Here is a 22,848-nt window from a genome sequence, read left to right on the forward strand (position 1 = left end):
ACAGGAAGTCACTTGATAAAATATCGAGGGGACAATGAGCACTTATTTATCAGTGAAGAGCTTTACTGTAATCTTCTTCCAAGTCTTCCACAGCCCTGCTTTGGTAAGCGCTCAAGTGTGTGGTGCTGTGTTTTAGATGGTTTGACAGATGTTAGCTGTTCTCCTTTGAGTAAATGATAAATGGATTTTTTTAAAGCTGTGGTGTGTACATGAATGAAAATTGAGGCCTGTGCAAAGAATTCACAATCATCAGCAGATGGCACTGCCAGAAAGCAATAGCAACATTCTAACATGGTGCAAGAATAACTTTATACTCTTGGAAGTGGTAGAACTGAAGAAAACCAAGAGTGAAATTCAGCTCTGGTATAATCAGGCACAACTCCTATTCCAGACAACGTGGTTTTATTATGGTCACCATACTCCTAATCCAATCTGTTGGTGTCTATTCACTCAATAATATCTAGTTTTACCATCTGTTCAAATTCAGCTTTTACTTTATTCTCAGTACTAATGGAACTTTGTGGCATGTGGATATCTATATTAAGGTTATATCCTGAACCTAGTCTATTAAACATCTTATCAAATATTTTAAGAATTTCTTTTGCATCCTTGTTTTTAAAAGCTATACACCTATTTGTTCATCTGCATTTGCAAACTGCCCAAGCAGATATGGGACTTCCTTTTCCACTGTTTCAAACCATATTAAATGGTGTGTGTCCTTATGCGACACTGGGGGGCTTTGCTCTTTGCACCTTTTGTGCCTATTATGTGAAACAAACTTAGTTTTTGAATTATAGAATTGAGCACTCACTAATTATTTTGTATATTTTTCCTGAGATTACATTGCAAACTCTGGTACCTTCTTGAAATTCACTTTTTGCTCATTTATTACCAGGGTCACATACCAATCTTGGTTTATTTTGCTAATGCATGAAGACACCCAACTTAACATCTCTGTTTCTGGAATATCATCGTTTTCACCATCAGTTCTGTAGGGTCATGAAAGTATTTTCCTTTTGTATTTCTTTGAAATTTGTGCTTGGAGATGAGCAACACACTTGGAAAATAGTTGCTCTTATGTCTTGGGTGACAGTAAACTTGTGATTGCTTCCTGCATTTATTGCAAAAGAACCTAATATCTCCCATTTTTTAACATTATGTCCTTGCTATGCATTATTAATTGGATGCACTTCATTTTTTTTCACTGTTTGTTAACCTACATTTGGGAAACACAGTCCAAAGCTTTGGACTTCTTTACAAAGACAAGTCAATTTCCTACAATAACCTTGCTTTCACTTGGTTATTACTTACACCACAAGTAATTCAGTCTCTTATTAGTTTATCTGCTAACTTCATGTTCATAGGATGCGGATATATTACTCTGCTCAATAGTCCCACTTGTCTAGAAAATGTGTCTTTCCCAAGTGACATTCTTACATAGATCAAAGTATTCTTTAAATTTTTGAATCCCCACCCCCTCCAACTTTGCAATCCCATACATGGTCCCACTAAAATGTACTGTAGCTCTTTGGTACCGCTAGGCCTGCCATTTACTCTCTCCTATTTGTCTGCAATACCATTTGTTTACAGGAAAATATGGCAGTCCTGAAGAAAGAGAGCGTGGATAGATGGTCCAATGATGAGGGCTCTAATGTGGGACTCAGGAGATACAGTTTTGATTCTCCGCTCTGCCACAGACTTTGTTTGATTTTGGGCAAGTCACTAAGCTCCCCATCTATAAAATTAAGATAATTATACTTTCCTTGTTCCACAAGGGTGTGTTGAGGATAAATACATTAAAAGATTGAGGCACTCAGATACTACAGTACTGTAGTTCAGGGCTATCTAATTACATTTGGTAGTTAGCAAGTGGCTACTTTTGCCAAGTTCCCTTCTAGACCCGATTCAAGTGCTTTCATTTGCTCCATCTTTGTCAAAGATTCAGCTTTCTTCTGACAACATGAGTAAAGATGTGACACACAGGAAGCTGGTGAGAGTTTGGTGAGGAAAGTTGATACTCCCAGTGATTGGTCGCAACAGGCTAAAAATACCATTGAGATCTAAATATCTAGGTACCACAGAAATCTAAAACGTGCTTAAGGGCAGGCTTTTAAAATTATTTATCCCGACTTCCATCTCTCCAGCATCCACCTATACTGGGTATGTCAAAACTACCTTCAGTGCATTAGCGATATCAGAATCATCACTGTGTCACAGTTCAGGGTGGCTACACCCTCCATGGTCTAGCAAGTGCACCTATTCTAAGCTCCCGGCTCCTCACCTGTCACCTCTTCTGGGTGGAGACCTGGGATTCCCTCCCACAGGATATTTGCCGGCTGCACAGTTCCTTGACTACACTGTGATATCCCCAGCAAAAGACAAACTGCCTCAGCAAGCCTGCTCCACTTCTTTCCTCAGAGATGGTACACCGAGTGATTGCCACAATTAGGTTACCACACAGTTTTATGTAAGCAAGCACGTTTATTAAAATGAAAGCATTTCAGAGACAATATACTAACACAATAGAAGAACCTACACGCAGGCTAATAAGTTTAGCACAGATCAGCCCAACTCCAACAAGGGCTCTGGCCAATGAACAGTCTTTCAAACCCTACCCCAGGGGTTTTCCTATGGTCACAAGTTCATCACAGGTTCAGCTCAGAACAAGCATCCTCAGTTTTATGGGGTTTCACTACACTAAGGTCCTTCCAGCCCTTCCCTAAGGATTGGGACCCCCAATTGAACCAGAGGTCCTGTCTCTTTGCTGGATCAGAAGGAAGGCTGTGAGTCACTTTTAACTCAGGCTATTTAACCAAAGATCCTTTCTTTGTCTGTTGGTCCTTGGAGAATCTAGTTTGAACCAACATAGGTGAGCTTCTCTGCAGGTGATCATAGCTCTCTAGGGGATGGTTCACACTGTGGACTTATGTCGATTTAAAGTCCCCTATATCGATTTAAGTACTCGGACGTTCACGCTGTCACCACTGTTAAGTTGACTTAAGGTGTCAGTAAAATCGATTTAATAAGACCACCTCTGCAAGTGGCGTAGTGCCTAAATCAACTTTGTAAATTCGAATTAGTGTTTGTGTGAACGTGATGGAGCTTAATTTGAATTAATTAACCTCCGGAATGTATCCCATTATGCTCCATTTTCACCTCTCTGGCCAATCAATCTGTGGTGCTCTGTGGTCACAATAGCAGGTAAAGTCCACTCCCCTCAAGCCCCGGGAAGATTTGATTTTCCTGTTTGTTTGGGAGGGGGAAAGGCATGCTGGGGAAGTTCTTTCTTCAGTTCCAGTCTCTGTGTGTGTGTTGAATGAAAGAAGACAAATCCAACTCCCCCACAACCCCTGTTTTTCCTGTGTGTGTTTGGACTGCAGGCAGAGAAATCCACCCCCCACAAAACAAAACAAAACACCCCGATCCTGTCTCTGTGTGTTTGTGATGCCAGCTGATTATCCCCCAGCCCTCCATGGGGTCTGCATTAGAAAGTCACTTGCTACATTGTATAAAATCATAATTATGACGACTGAAACATATGTCTCTTCTTACTCTTCAATACACAAACTAGAGGCAACATTGTGTCACACCATCATTGCTGAAATTGATCAGTAGATACATTCTTCCTAACTTTAAAAACCTGTGTCTACCTTGTATCCAAGCATCATTAGTTCAAAATCTTACACATGTATATTGTTCTTCACTATTTTGGCTGTGGCTATCTTGTTTTGTTTTTGTTTTTTTCATTCTGAAGACACCTCGCCCATGGCCCAACCATTAGTCAGTGCTGCACACAGACTCTCTCAGATTAGGAAAAGGAAGAAACTAAACACCCTACCCTACCCCTGGAGAGAGTGAAGGAACCCTCCCCCCACCCCCTTCACCCAAGACATAACTGTTCAAAAATAAAATTTTGCATCTTTTCAAAACGTTTCTTTATTAAAGAAAATCTTGTTCTTGAGGGATTTGCCGGGCACAGATCTGGCAAGCAACTAATGGGGGGAGGGGTGTGTGCTGGGTGGATGAGAACAGGCAAGCAACATGGGGGGTTGCTGGGTGGATGAGAAAAGGCAAGCAACATGGGGGGTGGGGTAGTGCATGAGAAAAGGCAAGCAAAATACAGAGGGGGTGCATGAGAAAAGGCTAGCAACATACAGGGACAGAAATCACTAATGCATCACCATTCATTGCCTGCAGCAATTGGGAATTGTTCTGCTGGATGTCTTGAAGCAGGGCAGCCACGGGTGCTTCACCTTCTTGCTCTTTTTCTCAAGTACCCCATGCTAAGCTGCGAAAAGCAATGGTGAAATCAGGCAGCAAAAAAAAAAAAAAAAAAAAACACAGCTCAAAAATCCTTTTCCTGTTTGTTTGGGAGGGGGAAAGGGTGGGGGAAGCAGCGATGCATCCTGGGACGATGCCACAGCCTCCGTCGGTAGCTGCACTGTGGGATAGCTACCCAGATTGCATTGCTTTCTAATTCGAATTAAGGCTGGAATGTGTGAATGCAAGAGACCAGCTCAAATAGCATAGTGAGAACAGTCTGCTGCTATTTCTTTAAATTGGCTGCTGAAAGTCGATTTAAGCTAATTCGAATTAGCACTGCAGTGTGAACATAACCTAGAAGTGTTACAACCTGAGTGAATTTGCCTAACCACCTACCTAAACCATTACCTAAACAACCTCCACTTAATTTTGGAGGGGGGGGCGAGGTCCTCCCCACCCCCCCCCCGCCCTTGCTCCCCAGAAATACATACAATCCCTCAATAGTACATAAACTTTTGCATTTTTAATACAGTGAACTGCTAAAATACTTACGCTTAATTCAGTAAGGTTTGTTCAGGATATTGCAGGGTATTGCCATATTTGTCATAGATTGCATTCATCTTTAACATCATTACCAGCCATACCTTAGGTAAAATCTTCGCTCCACTGACATCAATAAAGATTACCATTGATTTCAATGGGGCCAAGATTTCATTTCACCCATCATATAAGTATAAATTTTGGAGAAATTCCACATTTTGGGGGAAACAATTCAACTTTTGTGGCAGGGTTGATTTGAAAATAATGATAGTGGCTATTTGTAGCTACTCAGGTTTGGAATATTAAAGTACGTGCTGATGGTAGAGCACTTGGAGGTAGTCAAACAGATGAAAAATGTAGAAAGATCACGTGGTTTTCCAAAATATTATTACATGACTAGCCCTGCTACAAACACTCACAATAAAGTACGTTTGAATGAATATGGGGACTAAATACCAATTCCAGTACAAATTTAAAATCATTATTATTTGTGATTTTCAGTTTTTCACTCTATATTACTTGTTAAATGCCATACAAATCAGGATCATGTTAATAGTGTAGCATAGGATGAGCCATAAGATGTAGGAAAGGTCTATGAATTTTGATGTTTGCTTAATCACACTCTGGGTATGTCTACATCGCCCAGCTGGGAGCGGGGTGAGAAGCCCAGACTGCTGGTCTCCACTCCTGGCTGGGAGCCGGGGCAAGAAGTCTGGGTGCTTCTCCACTTGCTCCCTGCTGGCTGGTTCTGGAGGAGAGCGGGGAATGGAGAAGCCCCATGTGGCTTTCCCCGGCTCCCAGCAGGAAAAGGGAAGGGGAGAAGTCCCTGGTGGCTTCCTCAAGCTCTCAGCTGGGAGTGGGGGGAGCAGCCCATAGGAAGCCCAGGAGCCTGTGGACTCCTGGCAGGGACTCTGAGATGGGGGTCTCAGCTCCCACCCTGTCCCTTAGGTCGGTGGAAGTGTAATTACAGTGGAGACTGTAAGTCGACCTATATAGATAGATAGATAGGACTTATTTTTTTAAGTGTGGACAAGGCCTCAGACTGAAGCTGACAGTTCCAGAAAATCTCTCAATCTTTCTTTCATTGAACCTTTGGGATCTTTCAGTGTCAGTAATATGTATTGGTTCATAAAAAAGGAACAAGAACTCCACACATTCCACATATGCACACTTTCTCCACACCTATAAAAATGTTGGCGACTTTTGTGTCTATAATCTTCCTTTATTTTTTGCAAAGATAGTATCATGTATGTACTTGAGGGACAAATTATACATTGCAGTGCATACCACAGCTAAAAACTGAAATGCCATTAAAACATAACAGCAGGTCTGGTGAGAACAGAAGCAGTTAAAGCCATGATATTGTTCTATTGTGACTGTAAATATTCTGCTTACTGGACATAATGCAATTCTTCTTTTTTTTTTTTTCCTTTCTTTTTCTTTCCGATTTAGGTACTTCAAAAGCTAGGGAAGGCTGATGAAACAAAAGATGAACAGTTTGAAGAATATGTTCAAAACTTCAAACGACAAGAGGTCAGTTTCTTGTTTGATTTGTGTAACTATCACAAAAAAAAAAAAAAAAAAAAATATATATATATATATATATATATATATATATATATATATATATATTGGGGTGTATTTGAATTCCTTGATGTGACGAACACGTTTTTGGGCAATAAGTCAGACAAATTGTATGAAGATTTACAGTTAAAGGATTTCATCCTGCAGTCCTCATAGAAACAAAACTTAATTCAAGTTCTGCTTGCAAAGGGACTGCAGGATTGGGCCCAACATCTGTAAAGGGCCGGGTTCTGATCTTATGCAACACCATTCTGAAACGGGAGGCATTCTGTTGAACACCATGTCAAGTAACTCACTGGAGCGACTCTGGATGTCCAGCAGTGTAACTGAGAACAGAATTTGACCCAGATTAACACTGCAAATCTGTAGTTCTGTTTTACAAAGGGGAAGAATATTTGTCTGATTTCTTCGCTTGTTTTCTTGGCTAAATTAGATTTAGTGCTTGTCAAAGTCTGAAGATGACCATTATAGACTATAGTATGTATGTTCCTTCCTGCACTGCTTTATTGATGTATTATTATTATTCATTATTTTTGTTGTTAATATTTAATATTTCTTTTGTAACAGTGCCAGGCACCCCAATCAAGATCGGGGCTCCATTGTGCTAGGAGCTGTAGGTACACATATGATGACATAGTATCTGTCCCAAAGACCTTATTATCTACTCTGCTTACAATGTACTCTAACTTTCTAACCTTCATTACTCCTTGCTGTACTGGCAAGACTTCTGATCAGAGGTGGCTAATTATACTAAACTCCATAGCAGCCTTCTAGCATGAATTAATACCCACTAAGAATTAGATGAATGCTACCAAGATTATTTCATTCCTTATGTAAAATAAGTATGACTCCAGGTCTCCAGAGGTTTAACCATAGTCTTTCTGTTCTTTCCTTTGGATGCAGTTTAGCTCGCGTTTAAAGACACTCAAATAGTTCAGGCCCAAGAAATTATTTCTCTATCTGTGGTTGAGTGTACTCTGGATACAAAAGATTGGTTTTATTCATCCAAAATGTTTCACATGTAAGTGAAAATAACTAAATTTAAAAAGAAAAGAGAAGTTCAGCCATTTAAAGATGTTTTCTATAAAAACAGCCTCATTAGAAAAAAGCTAACCTGGTCAAGTGGTCACATTAAAAAAGATGCCGTTAGGGACTGACTTCTATGTCCATCACCTCTGGTTGTTCATACACTCGCTTACAACCTGTAAACCCACTCCTGGGAGATAGAACTAGACTGGGGGAGCACCAGGTTGGTCCTCCCCATTTTAATATGGCACATGAGAATTGGTTTTGGGAGTGTGAGACTGTCCGTGTTTGAATCAGTCCCCACTGTGCCACTCACTCTTGTATCTCCCATACACACACTCCTCACGCCTCCCCGCACCTGACTCACTCTGGATTGGCCACCCCAGCTGAGCTCCTGCTTATCTAACAGAGAGGGATGCAGAAAGCCACTGAGATACAGGACTTGCACTCCCCTCTCCCTGAGGCCCAGGAAAGAGGGAGGCTTCAGGAATTGCTTGGCCAGATGGATCTTCACTACTTCTTCTCAAGAGTCCAGAGAGGGGAGGCAGTGGCAGTCACTGTTCTGGGGAGTGTGGTTCTTCACTCACCTTCCTGAGGCCTAGAGGGAGATGGAGGTGCTATAAGCCACTGGGCCCAAAGTAGAGAGCAGGGCTAGGAGCTGCTGGGCCATGCAAGGATCTTGTATTTTTCTCTTTTCCAAGATTTTTAACAGGGACACTTACATTAAAATGGGACATTTTCCTGCTTCCTCTTCTGAAGCTGCTTATTGCCCTGAGTGGGGAGCCATAATTCTTTCTTTGTAATGTTACTGCCTTTTGCACAGCAACTAATTGTGATGTCAAAAAGAAGAGGCATAGGTTTTCTCTTGAGGTGGAGCATAGGTGGCAGGAATGAGGCACTATGAAGAAACAAACTTTCTGTAAGATATAATTTTTAGCCAAATGACCCTAGGAAAAATAAGAATGAAGATGAGGAGGTAGGGGGAAATTTCCTATTTCAGCAACATTGTGTCTCACGCGAATTTGTTTTTGAAGAATTTGCTGCAGTGATACTTTTCTGCTGGAAGTCTTGCTATGGGCAAACAATGCAGATGATGCTACTTTGCATATCTCCTCAGTCTTTGATGAACAGACTATCAATAAAGAGCAGTCATGGGCACAGCAGAAACTAGATCAAGACATAACCATGACATAGGGCCAGGGGTTGAACTAGGGAAAAAATTAGTAGTGTTGCTCTTCTAAGCTCCACCCACAAAATAAGCTCTGCCCACCTGATGTTCCGAATTAACCAATTTCAGTATATAGCGTGGATGTTCAAAATACAATCATGCATGCTTTCTGAGCTCTACTGGCTTCCTTGGGCTTGATTATGGAAAAACAAAAACCTGTCCATTTGCATAGGTCTTCATAATATGCTTCCTCTTGGTTTGTCCTTGCTTTGATCAACAGTGAAATAGTTAACAAAATTCAGATATAAGATTTTATTGTTGTGCAGTGGAATTTAACACCCAGGCTAATGAATGTAGCATTTCTCACCTTTCAGAGCAGTTGTTCTCTGCAGACTCAGGCAAAGATCACTGCATTGGTTTACCCTCGGTTCACCATTTCAAGGTTGAGTCCACCACCGGAAAGACTAGAGATGTATAAATAAACAAACAAATTAAAGCTGAGGTTCTGGAGAACAAAAAAGTAGGTTGGAAGCAGTGCTGGGATGCTGAACTGCTGCATGCTGGCCTATGCTTCATTGTGGTAAGGTCTACAGATCCATTACACTGGACACTTGGGTCTGCTGGCAGCATGGGAACAGAACCAGGCCTGTCACTCACTGGCAGCAGAGAACTGCCCTCCTTCTGAAGTTTCCTCTGGTTTTATCCACCTCCACAGTGGCCAGCACAGCTCAACCAAACCTCCCTGTCCCAGAATATTTTAAGGGAAATTCCAAACTTCATTTAAAATCTGTGATTAGCATCTTGGCTCAATAATACATCTGTTTGATTCCCAGCAGTGCCCCAGTGCTGCATTTGAGTTTTGGGGAGATTGTCCCTTCAGCTTTGCTTCCACTTCTGAGGTGTTTTCAGCCGCTGGTGCCCTTGCAGGCCTCAGGGAGTGAGCTAAACTGAGAAATGCCAGGAAAGAAGGGTCTTGTGTCACTTGCTCCCTCCCTTATCAAGTATCTTGTTGGGGAGCTCAACGAGTTCTGTGGGCAGAGTGCATCCCACCCACTCAGGGTCACCTTGGCCCCCCTTCCCTAGCAAGAAAGAACTGGCTCCGGGCGCAAGCTACCACTCCTCCTCCCATTCCTTTATTTCTGTTGGAGGCGTGATGCCGGATGGAAGATCTTGTTTGAGTCCCTTTAGCATACACTAGCAGCCACACCTCTGAAGGACATACCCATCCTCCTCCTCCCCATCTATTTTCCCCATAAATCACGGATGGATGGCATGGGACACAGCACACATTCTGCCAGTGGCAGCGAGTATAGTCAGGGGCTATCAGGCTAACCCCCTTTCCCTGGTTGCCACCTCTGTAACAGCCCCTTTGCCCCAGGGGTCCTTACTCATATCCTAGGCTAGGACCTCTCTGGGAAATGCAGCTCTATCTAGCTCATGTGACTCCTATGCAGTCACAAGGACCAGAGTTTCTGGGGAGCCCATCCTTGAGCCTCAGGCCAGTAGCTTCCTGAGAGACCCAGAAGAGGCCAAGGGGGGGAAGGGAAGACATAAGCCCAGCCCCTCTGAGGACAAGGAGATTGCTCCAGAAATATGGAGTCTCTGAGCCCAATTTCACTCCTTTCTTTGAAGTAGGATTTTGCGGACAAACTCCCAAAGGGGAACTAAATAAGATCAGTGCTATGTTCCCTGCTCGTGTGTATGGAAGGAAGCACAGTGGATAATTCTCAGCACCTGGTTCTCCTGGTCTCCTTCCTGGAGAGTAGCATGGTGTGGATAGCGCTCAGAGCCTGGTTTGCTTGCTCATCCTCACAGAGTGCAATATGGCAGATCAATGCAGAAGAGACCAGGCCACAGAAATATACTGATTTGTCTGGGCATCCGTGTCCACAAAAGGGCATTCTTCCACCTTAGGGGAGGAAGACCATCAAGGCAAATCAGAGTCCGGGATCAAATTGTTTTAGATATCTAATCTCCCCATGCACTTGAGGACAGACTCTTTTAGGAGAAGTACTGATTACTGTGAAACTCCTCCTCTTAGGAAGCCTGCAGCTAAAAGACTGGGAAAATATCGGATTGCCGTCACTAGCTGCCACTGTGGGTCACCATTCCCCAATGGCCGTTTGTTTCCAGCTTCTGCTGCAAGTTATCCTGCTTCTAGTTTCTCCCTCTCCCACCAGCAACTGGCCAAGGAGTGAGAAGAGGAACAGCAACCCAGATGTGCAAGAACAACTGGGTAGCAAGGGACCTCTTCTAGGCCCACGATTTATTTACTTCTAACCCTTTAGCCCACATTTTATAAGGCCAGAAGGTTCCTCAGTGCACATCAGTCCAGTTTCAAGCTAGTGTAACTACTGAAGGTAAATGTGGTTATTTTCTTTGGTGGTCAAAGATTCAGTGTTTTTAACTAGGGGAGATATTTAACTGAAAGAATGGCATTCTCAGTATACTGGTCCTTCACAGGCAGCCAGATCCAGGAAGACATCACCTCAGTCCCCTTTGTGGGCATGAAAACTATCAGGTGGCAATGGACAACCCCCTTCCTCGTACCCTCTCCCTCCAAAAAAGAAAATTATGATCAGTCATGACACCCTAAGCTCCCCACATGCTTTCACAGTAATGTTAACGTGGGTGATTTCTTCTAGGATCATTATAAGTGTTAATAATGACTTAAGGGAGAAGAAAATTCACTTTTATGTCTTTCCAGATAATTTCTCCATCAGAACTGTGTGCAGAGACAGAGTTGAAATAAACCACAGTCATATGGTTTCTGCAGTATGTTGGATTCATAATAAACACAGACATATGGTGCCAGGGAAGTCAATCAAAGGCCTGGGCTGAGGAAGAATACTATCTGGTACAAAGTCTTATTTCAGCCAAATAATAACTGAAAATGGCTACAAAGGCCATACGCAGAAACAAAAATCCAATTCCTGTTGGAGCCTATTGGGAATTCTGATCTCAGACACAGGCATGCTTCAGTAAACCAGAGTGCATAGGAGACCTGATCAGTATTATCTGTTATTCCTTCCACATCTCACCCTATTACATCCATTGGCAGAGATCAAGGTCCCATTATACATTCTTCCCTATCTCAGCTGGTGAATGTACAGAATCAGATATTTTTAAGAGATCCAGTGATCAGTAAACCAGGCAGAACTATCTTTAGGTCAGACACCAACTGGGGAAAATGGAGGAGGGTTCATTTAGATCCCAGTTCAGTCCAGCAAATGGGTACAAGAGACAGAGCACAGCATTCACTAGCTGGAACATAGTAGGAAAGAGAGAGCAGTGATGTACTGTTTACCTTTCTGTCTGAAGAACCTAGCACTGGACTTTCTGTAATCCGCCTCATATAGAGGAGGTCTGCAGTTTCAAAACCCAGTTCTTGATCCTGGATCAGACAGGTTCAAAATGAATACTCGGATGAAGTGATTTCACTCTCCGAGATCCAAAAAGGAAGTAAAAAAAGTTGTAACTTCACTCTGCTGGCTGGCACAAAGTGCATAGTCTGGCTACCATGTTAAACAAATGAAACACCCTTGAGTTTCACCAAGAGGACTTTAATGTGGGTGTATAAGAATATCCAAGCAAAAAGGCCAAGTCTCTGTTATCAGCATGTTTAAGGGAAGGAATCCCAACATTAAATGATCCCTTGATGCAACAAACCTTTTTCACAAGCTCACAGAACACTACCTTGGGTCCTTAAACTGCTCCATACATCACTAATCCACCCCTGTCAGAGGTGTCACTATACTGTCTATCCATTAAAATAGATGTCCATATAGCTACTACTTCCAATCAGATGAGTTATTGAAGTTGGGTCTCACCAGAGAAGGCTTCCAGTATACTATTTTTAGTTCAGACAAGTAGTTCTCACAAATGTCATTCCCATTCATTGACATTCAGCTATTTGGGTTTGTTTCGTTAGGGGGGATTTGCCATTCTCTGCAGTGGGAAAAATTGTTGCGCTATTTCCTCGAAGTACATTTAACACAGTCTATAATTCAGGCAAGTAGAATGGAATTATCTTGGCTGTGGAAGTTATCTCAGCTGCAAAGAACTTCAGGGGCCTGGGCATTCCCTTGCTGCCAGTGACTAACAGGTCTGATTCTCTCCCAAGCTGCAAGCAAGCTGAGGTACCATTGTGATAGATTTGTGGACCTTATTACTCAAATAAAACAAATTCCAAGATAAGCCCTGGTGATTTTTCTTAATTTGAGCCCTGCATAGGCCAGATTCAGCAAGGCACTTAACCACTTAATTCTTCCTCAGCCCAGGCCTTTGATTGACTTCCCTGGCACCATATGTCTGTGTTCATGCTTAATTTTAGTCATATGCTTATGTCCCTTGATGAATCAGAGCTGCAGCACAAACAAAAAAGTCAGCTATATGGTCTGTCTGGAGACACCCTGGAACTGAGTTTATTTTGTCATGGAGGAATCTTCATATCCCTGAGGATTCCTACAGGTTTACCCACCACCGCCCACCTCTTGGCTGAGGACAACTGAATAAAAGCCCCTTCTGGGCCTATCAAACATACTGTTGAATTGGCCAGATGAATCTCTACAGTCTAACATGAGTCAGTCTTTTTTTCCAAGCACAGAGCAGGCTGTCTTTATAGTTCCCAGGTCCTGTAAGTCAGAAGAAGCCAGATGCTGGAATTGAACTAGGGTCTCTTAGCACAGAGCACTAAGATGTTGATTTTAAACAATACATAAATATATATTCATATTTTATCTTTAACTTGATTTGCAAACAAGAAAACTGCTTGTCTTACAAGGAAGTTGTCACTAATAAACAGAACTCATGTACTGTAAATAGGCTCATCTAGAACACAGGCATTCTCTGTAAACTAAAAGATAGCAATTCCTGAAGCTTTATTTCTTCCTTTCTGCAAAGGCTAATTGTGGTCATGCCTAGCCTTTTAATCAAGCCTAAAGTTTTTTTTAAAAGTGTCAAATCTTGCATCAAAATGTCTCTCAGGCAAATATATCATTGATTCCAGTGGGAATTTGTCTTAATAAAGATGATGAAGGCTTTGGCCCTAAATTTTCTCTCTGCTCTATTGTTCAAGCAAGTGCATCTTATACTTTATTTTTATTTTCTGATCCTAGTCTCATGGAAATAATTTATTACTTGCTGACTAGTATTATGCAAAGTTAAATAGCAATTCTCTTGTCACTAAATGTATTCTAATCAGAATAATGCCAGCATTATAATTCATAACAGATCGAGATGCTGTTTGTCTTCTGTCCATATTTATCTTTAATTGCTGAGTTGCTCCATCAGTATTGAGACCATTTGCTTTTCGTTTTCCATTGCAGAAGTTACAGATATTTCATTAGGCTATAAATAAAAAATAGTCTATCCACCATTCACTGTTATAAAACCAGCAGCCAATAAATGTTGCTAGGATGAAAATTTAAGTAAAATGTCTAGTGTTCCGGTTGCTGGTTTATAAAATTATGAGAAAATAAAGGGGCTTTTCTTCAGCGAGCAAAGCTTGTTCCTTTAGTGGGTTGTGTCACAGAATTCACATTATGCACATGAGGGACATGTTGGGGGAGTTGCTGTTCTTGCCAGGTGTACATATGATGGGATCCCTGAAAGCTCCATAGAAGGTCAATTCTTTGGGTTTGGTGGAGGGTAGATCCTCAGCTAGTGTAACTTGGTGGTGTTCCATTGACTACATTGGTGCTACGATGATTTACGCCAGCAAAGGATCTAGCCCCAAGTTTCCATTCACAGGCTTTATGCTACTATTTGTTGTTGCTGCCACCCGCTGGTAGGAAGATGCACTCCATAAACAAGTCATTTGGCTAAAGTATTAGGGCTAGATCCTCATCTGATGTAAAGGCAAAGGAGCTACGCTGATTTAAACCAGCTGTGGGTCTGATTCTTAGCCTGCAATTTTTATTAAGAGAATGAACAGTAACAAACTATTACTTGTAGCTAACTAAGGGTCCTTGTGGCCCCTTTCTCAGTACTAGTCAGTGACTGAAAGGTATGAAGGGAAAGGAGGGCACTAACATGTACCACAGTTACCCTGGAATTAACCTGAACTGAAATTTTTCCTGTGTGAATACCCAACGTATGGATCCCTTAAATCTGTACTGCATCATGAGGAGTGTAGAGCCCGTTTCACACTCCTTCCCTTAGCATTCACCCTCGTGCTTGGGCTTGGGATGGAAAAAGGGACCAGCCAATAAAAAAGGCTGAGATTTTTCAAAGCTGCCTGAATGATTTAAAGGCCTAATTCCCATTAACTGGTATTATTCCCTTACATGCTGACCAGTTCCAGAGGGGTAGACAGGTTAGTCTGTTTTCAGCAAAACAACGAGAGTTCTGTGGCATCTTAAAGACTAACAAATTTATTTGGGCATTAGCTTTCATGGGCAGAAACCCACTTCTTTATTATTCCCTTAGACAGTTTTGAAAATCTCAGCATAAAACTGCTGAGAACTCCTGGCAGTATTTTGTGAGAAAAATATGTAATTACTTGTGGGTTCCTATAACTCTGGCTGTTAATACAGCTCTTTCTTTAGGGACCCTTCTTAACTAAAAACAGAGTTGATGCCAGAAGTGATTCCCAGTAGATACTCTGTAGAAAGCTACACCCTCCAAAGAGTATTCTGTCTCCAGAGGCAATTTCTTTTTTTCTAACCTCAGAACTGGTGATTGAGTGAAAGTCCTCAGCATTCCAGTTAAGGATCACGTGAATATTATGCCCAGAGCCTGTTCAGCTAACAAACATCTTCCCTGGAGCAAGCCTGAGGCACAGCTGAGATGCTTGCTGACCAGTAAACCCAATGAGGGTGAGAATACATGCCTGCTCACCACTGGTAAACTTGTCCTAAAATGTATGTGTGATCATGATGGGCAGACTGATGAGCTATGAATGCTCAAAAACATACACCCTGCTTGTGCATTTCACCAGGACTACTAGGTGCTCTAGTATACAATTAAATCCCATATTAGTCCCACTAGTTTCCAACTAGGCATGACCTCAGGAAGGTGGAGATCTGCACTTCAACAGGTTTATTTTTTCAGGATATACTTATATACACTCTAATGAATTCCACAATTCCCATGAGACAGTAGCTGGTCAGATGGGGGGAGGTGGATGATTAGATTTTCACTCCTACAAAATCTAAAATTGAAAGCTTATAGTTTAGATTGTATGGGGACACTTCTTGGATGTAACCTATTCTATCTCAGTCCTTTAAATGACAGTTTGTTAGTTGCTTTCTCTAAGACATAAAACCTTGCTGTGATTTTTTTTTTAAGTCAAATTATCATTGTGTGTTTAGCAAACGTACTGTTGTATATCACTTCAGAAACACTTCAAGAGTCTGCCCACTGAGACACTAGACTTAACCTGTGGGCTTTGACAAATGGAGGGGATGCAGTCCAGCAGATCCACTTGGGGAATATGGAATGTGGGGGACAGCCCCTTGTTTTAACACTGCCTCCCACCATGGGCAGATTACTCCTTGATTGTTTAAAATTATTAAAGAAAATGAGCACAAAAAGCACATTTTGTTAAAAAACCAGCTAACACTCAGCATTTAGATGTAGATCATAAATGCATGTAGGTGCAGATATAGGTAGAATATAAGTATAGATGCAGACAGAGGCAAAGTACGGTTATAGAAAGTATAGATGTATATAGTACTGCATGTAGGTATAGATGATATTCAGGCACACACTTTAGGGTCCTTGCACACCCAAAATTTCCTTTGACTCCAGTGTAAGTTTGAGGTATATAAATAATGCAGGCTCACACCTCTAGTTCCCTCAATTAGAACACAGGAAAAAGTTATAGAAGTTAGAGATCAAAAATGCCATCAGTAGAATGTCTTGAATGGAACTATATATGATAAGCAATAAAAGTAAAATGTGGGGAAAAAAACTGGCTTCTGTGGTTAACTGCTGTCTAAAGAGTTTTCTCACTCAGGACAAATAAAGGAAAACTGTTTTATGCCTAAGATGTACTAGTGCATTTGTGCCTTTTTTCACATTGTCAAGGGGATAATTATTTTTTTACTTTGGTTAATTATCCCAGACATCTGTGTTTGAACAAAGGCTCTCTCCTTGTCAGCTCATTCTGTCCTTTAGATGCCTGAATTTGCCACTTCATTAATAGGATCACAGACTGTTACACTGTAAAACAGCACACTTTTTCCATTTATAGATAATAAAGAATCTTATGAGAGAATTAATTAGTGGGGCATGTTGGATAAGGGAAGCACAAGCAATGTGAATACCACATGTCTTATTAGACTTTGCATGTAGGTTTTGTTTTACAAAAATCAAAACGGGAAAGACTGAGGTGATGTTGGTAGAGAAAAGGTAATACTTAGAAGAGCTGAGCACTGCTGTAACATCACTTTCTACTGAGGGTGTCTGCTCTCCTCATTAAGACATCCTTGGAATCCACCTGGACTCCCCAGTGCTTCTGGATAACCTTATAGCAATGGCTGTGGAAAAACACACTTTTCCATCTATGGCTGGCCATAGGAGAGCTCCTCCTCTCAGATTCATACTTAGCCAAAGTGATCCATGTATTTGTGACCTCCAGGCTTTTCCCAATACCTAGGAGCTATAATTCTCTGCATGCCACCCTTAAAAAAAGATACAGTTGGGCCAGAACCCAGTGGCCAGCGTGTTCAGCAGTACAAGGCATGAAGAGCACTACAGCTATGCTGTGCTGTCTTCTCTGGCGCCCATTTGAATATTGGGTCAAATATAAGAATTTAGTCCTTACCTTCAGAGCCCACAATGGGACTGGCCCAAGTTACCTGAGGGGCTGCTTCCCATGACACTAGCTTACCACTGTAACAATGGAATTGTCAACCTTGAGAGTGAAACTCATTTGCAGGAGACAGAGCTTTCTTGGGGACTGGCCCACAAATCTGAAACTGACTTTTGGCAAAGATCAGGAGTCCCATGGCCTCTTGTGTCTCCAGAGCAAAATGCAAAGAACTGTATCTAATCCAGCTGGGAAGCTGGGTCAGATCTAAGGGAAACAACAGAGTTGCTTGTACACTAATGCAAGGAGACTGAGCAATAAAATAAGGACCTGGAATTGCAGGTGCAAGAGGTGCAAAACATCTATAGTAGGGATTACAGAAACATGGTAGAATGGCACACGTGACTGGAATATGGGTGTTGACGGGTATGCGCTGCTCAAGAGAGACATGTAAAGCTGGTGGGGCGGCATTGTATATCAGTGATGTGATAAACTGTAAAGAAATGAGTAGTGATAGTATAAAACAATCTGTTTGGGTCAAAATGATGTTGGGGAAGGATTGTAAAAGTGGTTCTATAGTCTTAGGGGTCTGCAATAGACACCCCCCCCCAGACTCAGACTCTGATATGGAGAGAGAGTTCTTTACTGTTATTAGAGGGATAAATACTACCAGGAATTCTGTCAAAATAGGAGACTTTAACTTCCTGGATATAAAGTGGAAGATAAATGCTACTAATAATGGTAGGGGTTGGTTATTCCTGGATGTGATAGCTGACCAATTTCTTCAGCAAATAGTCACTGAACCAACAGGATGTGATTACGTTTTAGATTTGGTTTTAGTAAGTAGTGAGGTTATCATAGAAGAACTGGTAATAGGAAATAAGCTTCAATCAAGTGATCATGAGTTGATTCTGTTTAAATTAAATAGATGGGTAATCAAAACCAGGTTGACAGTTGTGGGGTTTTTTAGTATTATTTCAAAAGGGTGGACTTTAAGAAATTAAGAGAATTAGTTTGAGAAATCAACTGAACTAAAGTGTTCAAGGACTTTACTGTGTAGGATGCTTGGAATTTCTTTGTCAAAGATATAGAAACTACCTTTGCATCCCAAGCAAGGGGAAAAAAACCTATAGGAAAGGGCTTCAGACCAAATTGCCTATAGGAAAGGGCTTCAGATCAAACTGAAGGAATATCCACCTTAAAAAGGTTATGAGGAGTAAGTAGACAGCCTATAGGAAATGGGAAAATGGATTGATCAGCAAAGAAGGCTACATCTTGGAGCTCAGAAAATGTAGGAATAAAGTGACAAGTAAAGCTGAATTAGATCTTGCCAAGGAAATTAAAATAAATAAGAGGTTTCTGAGTTATAGAAATACAAAGGGAATAAGGAAGGATGAGGTTGGGCTGCTATGCAGTGTGGATAGGGTGAAGATTAAAGATAATTTATGGCACAAAAATTAAATGAATAATTTGCCTCAGTTTACAATAAGGATGAAAATTCAGGGCATGAAGACAGGAGACTGATGGAAAGGAGTGTATAGAAATGGAAATTACCTTACCTGAAGCAGAAGAAAAACATACAGAGTTTAAGCACTGAAGTTGGGGTGGGGAAGAGCAGGCAGGGAGAGGATCCATGAGATAATTTGCATCCAAGGATACTGAAGGAACTGGCACATGAGATTGCTAGTCCAGTAGCAAGGATTATCAATAAATCTATTTTTGACTGGTATCGTATGCCTGGAGATTAGTTAAGATTGTACTTATATTTAAGAAAGGGATAAAAACTGAGCTGGGCAGTTACAGACCCGTTTGTCTGACTTCAATAGCATGCAGGAGTTAGAAGAAATTTTGAAGGAAAGAATAATTAAATTCATGGAAGAAAACTGAAAAATTGATGTCAGGCAACATGACCAAAGGTAGATTGTGCAAGACTAACCTCATTTCCTTCTTAGAGAAGATAACTTAGATAAGGGAAATGCAGTAGATTTAGTATAGAGTCATAGAAATGTAGGTCTGGAAAGAGCTTCAAGAAGTCATCTAGTCCAGCCCCCCTGATGCTAAGGCAGGAGCAAGTATACCTAAACTATCCCTGACAGTTGTTTGTCTAACCTGTTCTTAAAAACCTCTAATGATGGGAATTTCACAACCTCCCTTGGAAGCCTATACCAGTGCTTAACTATCCTTACAGTTAGATTCCTCCTTCCCCCCAATATATAATCTAAATCTCTCTTGCAGCAGATTGAGCTCATTACTTCTCATCCTACCTTCAGTGACATAGAGTACTATTGATCACTGTTCTCTTTGTAACAGCCCTTAACATATTGAAGACTGTTATCAGATTTCTCCCCCCTCCCCTGTTGTCTTTTCTTAAGACTAAATATGCCCAGTTTTTTAACCTTTCCTCATTAGTCAGGTTTTCTAAACTTTTTATCATTTTTGTTGCTCTCCTCTGGATTCTCTCCAGTTTGTCCACATCTTTCTTAATGTGTGGTACTCAGAACTGGACACAATATTCCATCTCCTCACCAATGCGGAGAAGAGTGGGACAATTACCTTGTGTGTCTTATATTTAGTGCTCCTGTTAATTTCACAAGTTCATCACATTGTTGATCCATAGTTAATCTGTGATCCGCTATAACCTCCAAATCCTTTTTAGTAGTATTACTGCCTAGACAGTTGTTTCCCCATTGTGTAGTTATAGATTTGATTTTTCCTTCCATAACATAGTATTTTGCACTTGTCTTTACTGAATTTCATCTTGATTTCAGACTAATTCTCCCATTAATCAGTTTGGACTTCAATAAAACAGTTGACATGGTACCACACAGGAAATTATTAGTTAAATTAGAGAAGATAGGGATCAGTACAGAAATTGTAAAACAGTAAAGGAACTGGCTAAAAGGGAGAAGAAAATGGGGTGATGTGCAGACTGGAGGGAGGTCACTAATGGAGTTTCTCAAGGATCAGTCTTGGAACCTATCTTCTTTAATATTTTTATTAATGAGCTTGGCTAAAGAAGTAGGAATGTGCTGATGAAATTTGCTGATCATACAGAGTTGGGAGGCATTGTCAATGCAGAGGAGGATCAGAATATTATACAGGAAGATCTGGATGGCTTTGCAGACTGGAGTAACAGAAGTGGGATGCAATTGAATAGTACAAAGTGCAAGGTTGTGCACCTAGGGTTTAGTAATAAGAATTTTTGCTATGAGCTATAGCCTCGTGGGTTGAAAGCAACAGAGAAGGGAAGAGACCTGGGTGTGTGGGTTGATCATAGGTTCTATATGACCCACCGATGTGATGTGATTGACAAAAAGGCAAATGTGATCCTGGGGTGGATCACGTGAGATATTTCCAGTTCAGTAATGAATACCATCCAACAAGGTACTGGTAAGATCTCATTTGGAATACTATGTACAATTCTAGTCACCCATGTTCAAGAAAGCTGAAGTCAAAGTGGAACAGGTGCAGAGAAGATCTACTAGGATGATCAGGGGAATGGAGTGCCTGCTTTATGAGAGGAGACTAAAAGAGCTTGGCTTATGAAGCCTAGCAAAACCAAGACTGTGAGGGTATATGATTACTCTCTTTGAATAAATCAGGTGGGGTTGAGGTAAATACCAGGGAGGTTCAAGAGCTATTTAAGCTAAAGGACAATGTTGACACAAGAACAAATGGGTATAAACTGGCCATGAATAAAGGAAGGTTTCTAACCATCAGAGGAGTGAGGTTATGGAACAGCTTTCCACTAGGAATTGTGGGGGCAAGCAACTTAATTAGTTTTAAGAGAGGGCTTGACAAATTTATGATTGTATGATGGGGTTGCCTGTGGTTGTGGGAGGCTGAGCTCAGCAGCCCTGGAAGGTCCCTTCCGGTTTATCTCTTATGTTCCTAAAATCTTATACTACATGGCTCTTCACCTGCCAAGGTTAGAAAGGGATTTTTTCCCTAGCATATTCTTTGTTTGTTTTTCGTTTTTGGCCTCCTTCCTCTGAAGCATCACAAATGCCACACTGGAGATAGGACCATGGACAGGGTGAGTTGGGGCTCTGAGGTAGTACTGAGATTTCTCTCTCTCAGTTGCTTGTCTGGCTGGTCCTTGATCACATGCTCAGGGTGTAACTGATTGCCATGAACAGGATCAGGAAGGAATTTTCCCCTATGTCCTTGAATGGCAGGTTTTTCTCCTTTCTCTGCTGTGTGGGGCGTGGGTTGCTTGCCAGGATCATCTGGGTATATCTCACTTAATCATTTCCCTGCCATTGTAGGTCTTTGTATTGGTATGCCTGTGGCATACAATAGCTTCATCTTCCATTGACTGTAATACTTGGGTCTAATTTCAGGTGTTGGGTTTGTGTGCAGGTGCTGGGTGGTGTTGGTGGCCTGTGATATACAGGAGGTCAGAATAGATCATTTGGTGGTCCCTTATGGTCTAAACTATGATTCTATCATTCAAAGCCCACGACTTTCAGCCTAGCCTTCTCACAAATGACATCATCAAAGAAAAATAAAGTCCAGTCTCTACTGGTTGGTGGAAAAGGATAAAAAAAACAGAAGAATATATCTTTGTGTACACTTCCTAATTTGGGGGGGCAGTCAGATACCACAGTGATTGGGAATCATATACAAGACTAGACAGAAAATGATGTTAAAAACAGGGCTGGTGTAAATTTTTGCCATTTGATATGCACATATAATGCCCATTGAGTTACACCTGCGCACCAGTGGGTAGGATTTGGCCCTTTGTATTTTTCAAGCTTTCCCTAGTGTTATCAGTTCTTTAAATGCATACTTCTGATGTCTCTAAAGGATGCCAGTAAATACCATCTAAACTGTATGCAAATTAGAACTCTGGATGACAGCCTCATTTCATGCTAAGACTAATAACTGCACATTTCAATAAAGCATGTCAGCCCACTGATAAAGGAAATGCTTTAATTTGAATTGTTGTATCAGACATACTTAGTCATGAAATGACAACATTCTGTTAGGCTTAAAATTGCATAAATGATTAACCGTTTTGTAATTCTGTCTCTCAGTTTAACAAGTAATCTTGCACCCTGTGGCAGTTGGTTGTAGACGGTGGTCTTGACTCTCATCAAGTTCAGATGATTTATTTCTTTCAGATATCAAGTATACGGCATTTTCACCCTCGTTGTGTAAATTGCATTGTAGCTATGTCTTGTAAATGAAATAATTATAGAAAATCATGTCCCTATCTCTCTTGTTCAGAGAAAGTGCAAAGCAATGATGAGTTCCATAAAATGATTCCAAAGGAATTTTCCTAAATTCACAAAGGAGTGACTTTCACATTCTGAATGAAAACATTCAAAAAAAGCATCTCTAATGTGTCTGATGGCAGAACATTCCAGTTGCAGCTCTACATCTAGAAAAGTTTCCAGTCTTACAACCAGTTTTACCTCTCATGTGACTGACCTTGGCCCTTAGTTGTTTAATATGTGATTCAAAATATGCCTACATACTGTACCGTATTTTACACCTTTCATTAAAA

At 41.1% G+C, this 22,848-nt stretch overlaps 1 protein-coding gene across 3 annotated transcripts in view; it reads left to right on the plus strand.

Annotated features, from left to right (window-relative positions):
* The window catches only part of AMPH (amphiphysin), a 163,792-nt gene that overhangs the window by 54,436 nt on the left and 86,508 nt on the right, over positions 1-22,848 (plus strand). For all 3 annotated transcript variants that reach the window (XM_067550403.1, XM_067550404.1, XM_067550405.1), the window contains exon 2: positions 6,256-6,336. In XM_067550403.1, the coding sequence (XP_067406504.1) occupies positions 6,256-6,336 (81 nt within the window). The remainder of the gene's footprint in view (positions 1-6,255; positions 6,337-22,848) is intronic.

This window comes from Emydura macquarii, unplaced genomic scaffold (assembly GCF_026122565.2).
Source record: "Emydura macquarii macquarii isolate MOO-44397 ecotype Brisbane River unplaced genomic scaffold, CSIRO-AGI_Emac_v2 contig_1263, whole genome shotgun sequence".
In the NCBI taxonomy this organism is placed as follows: domain Eukaryota; kingdom Metazoa; phylum Chordata; order Testudines; family Chelidae; genus Emydura; species Emydura macquarii.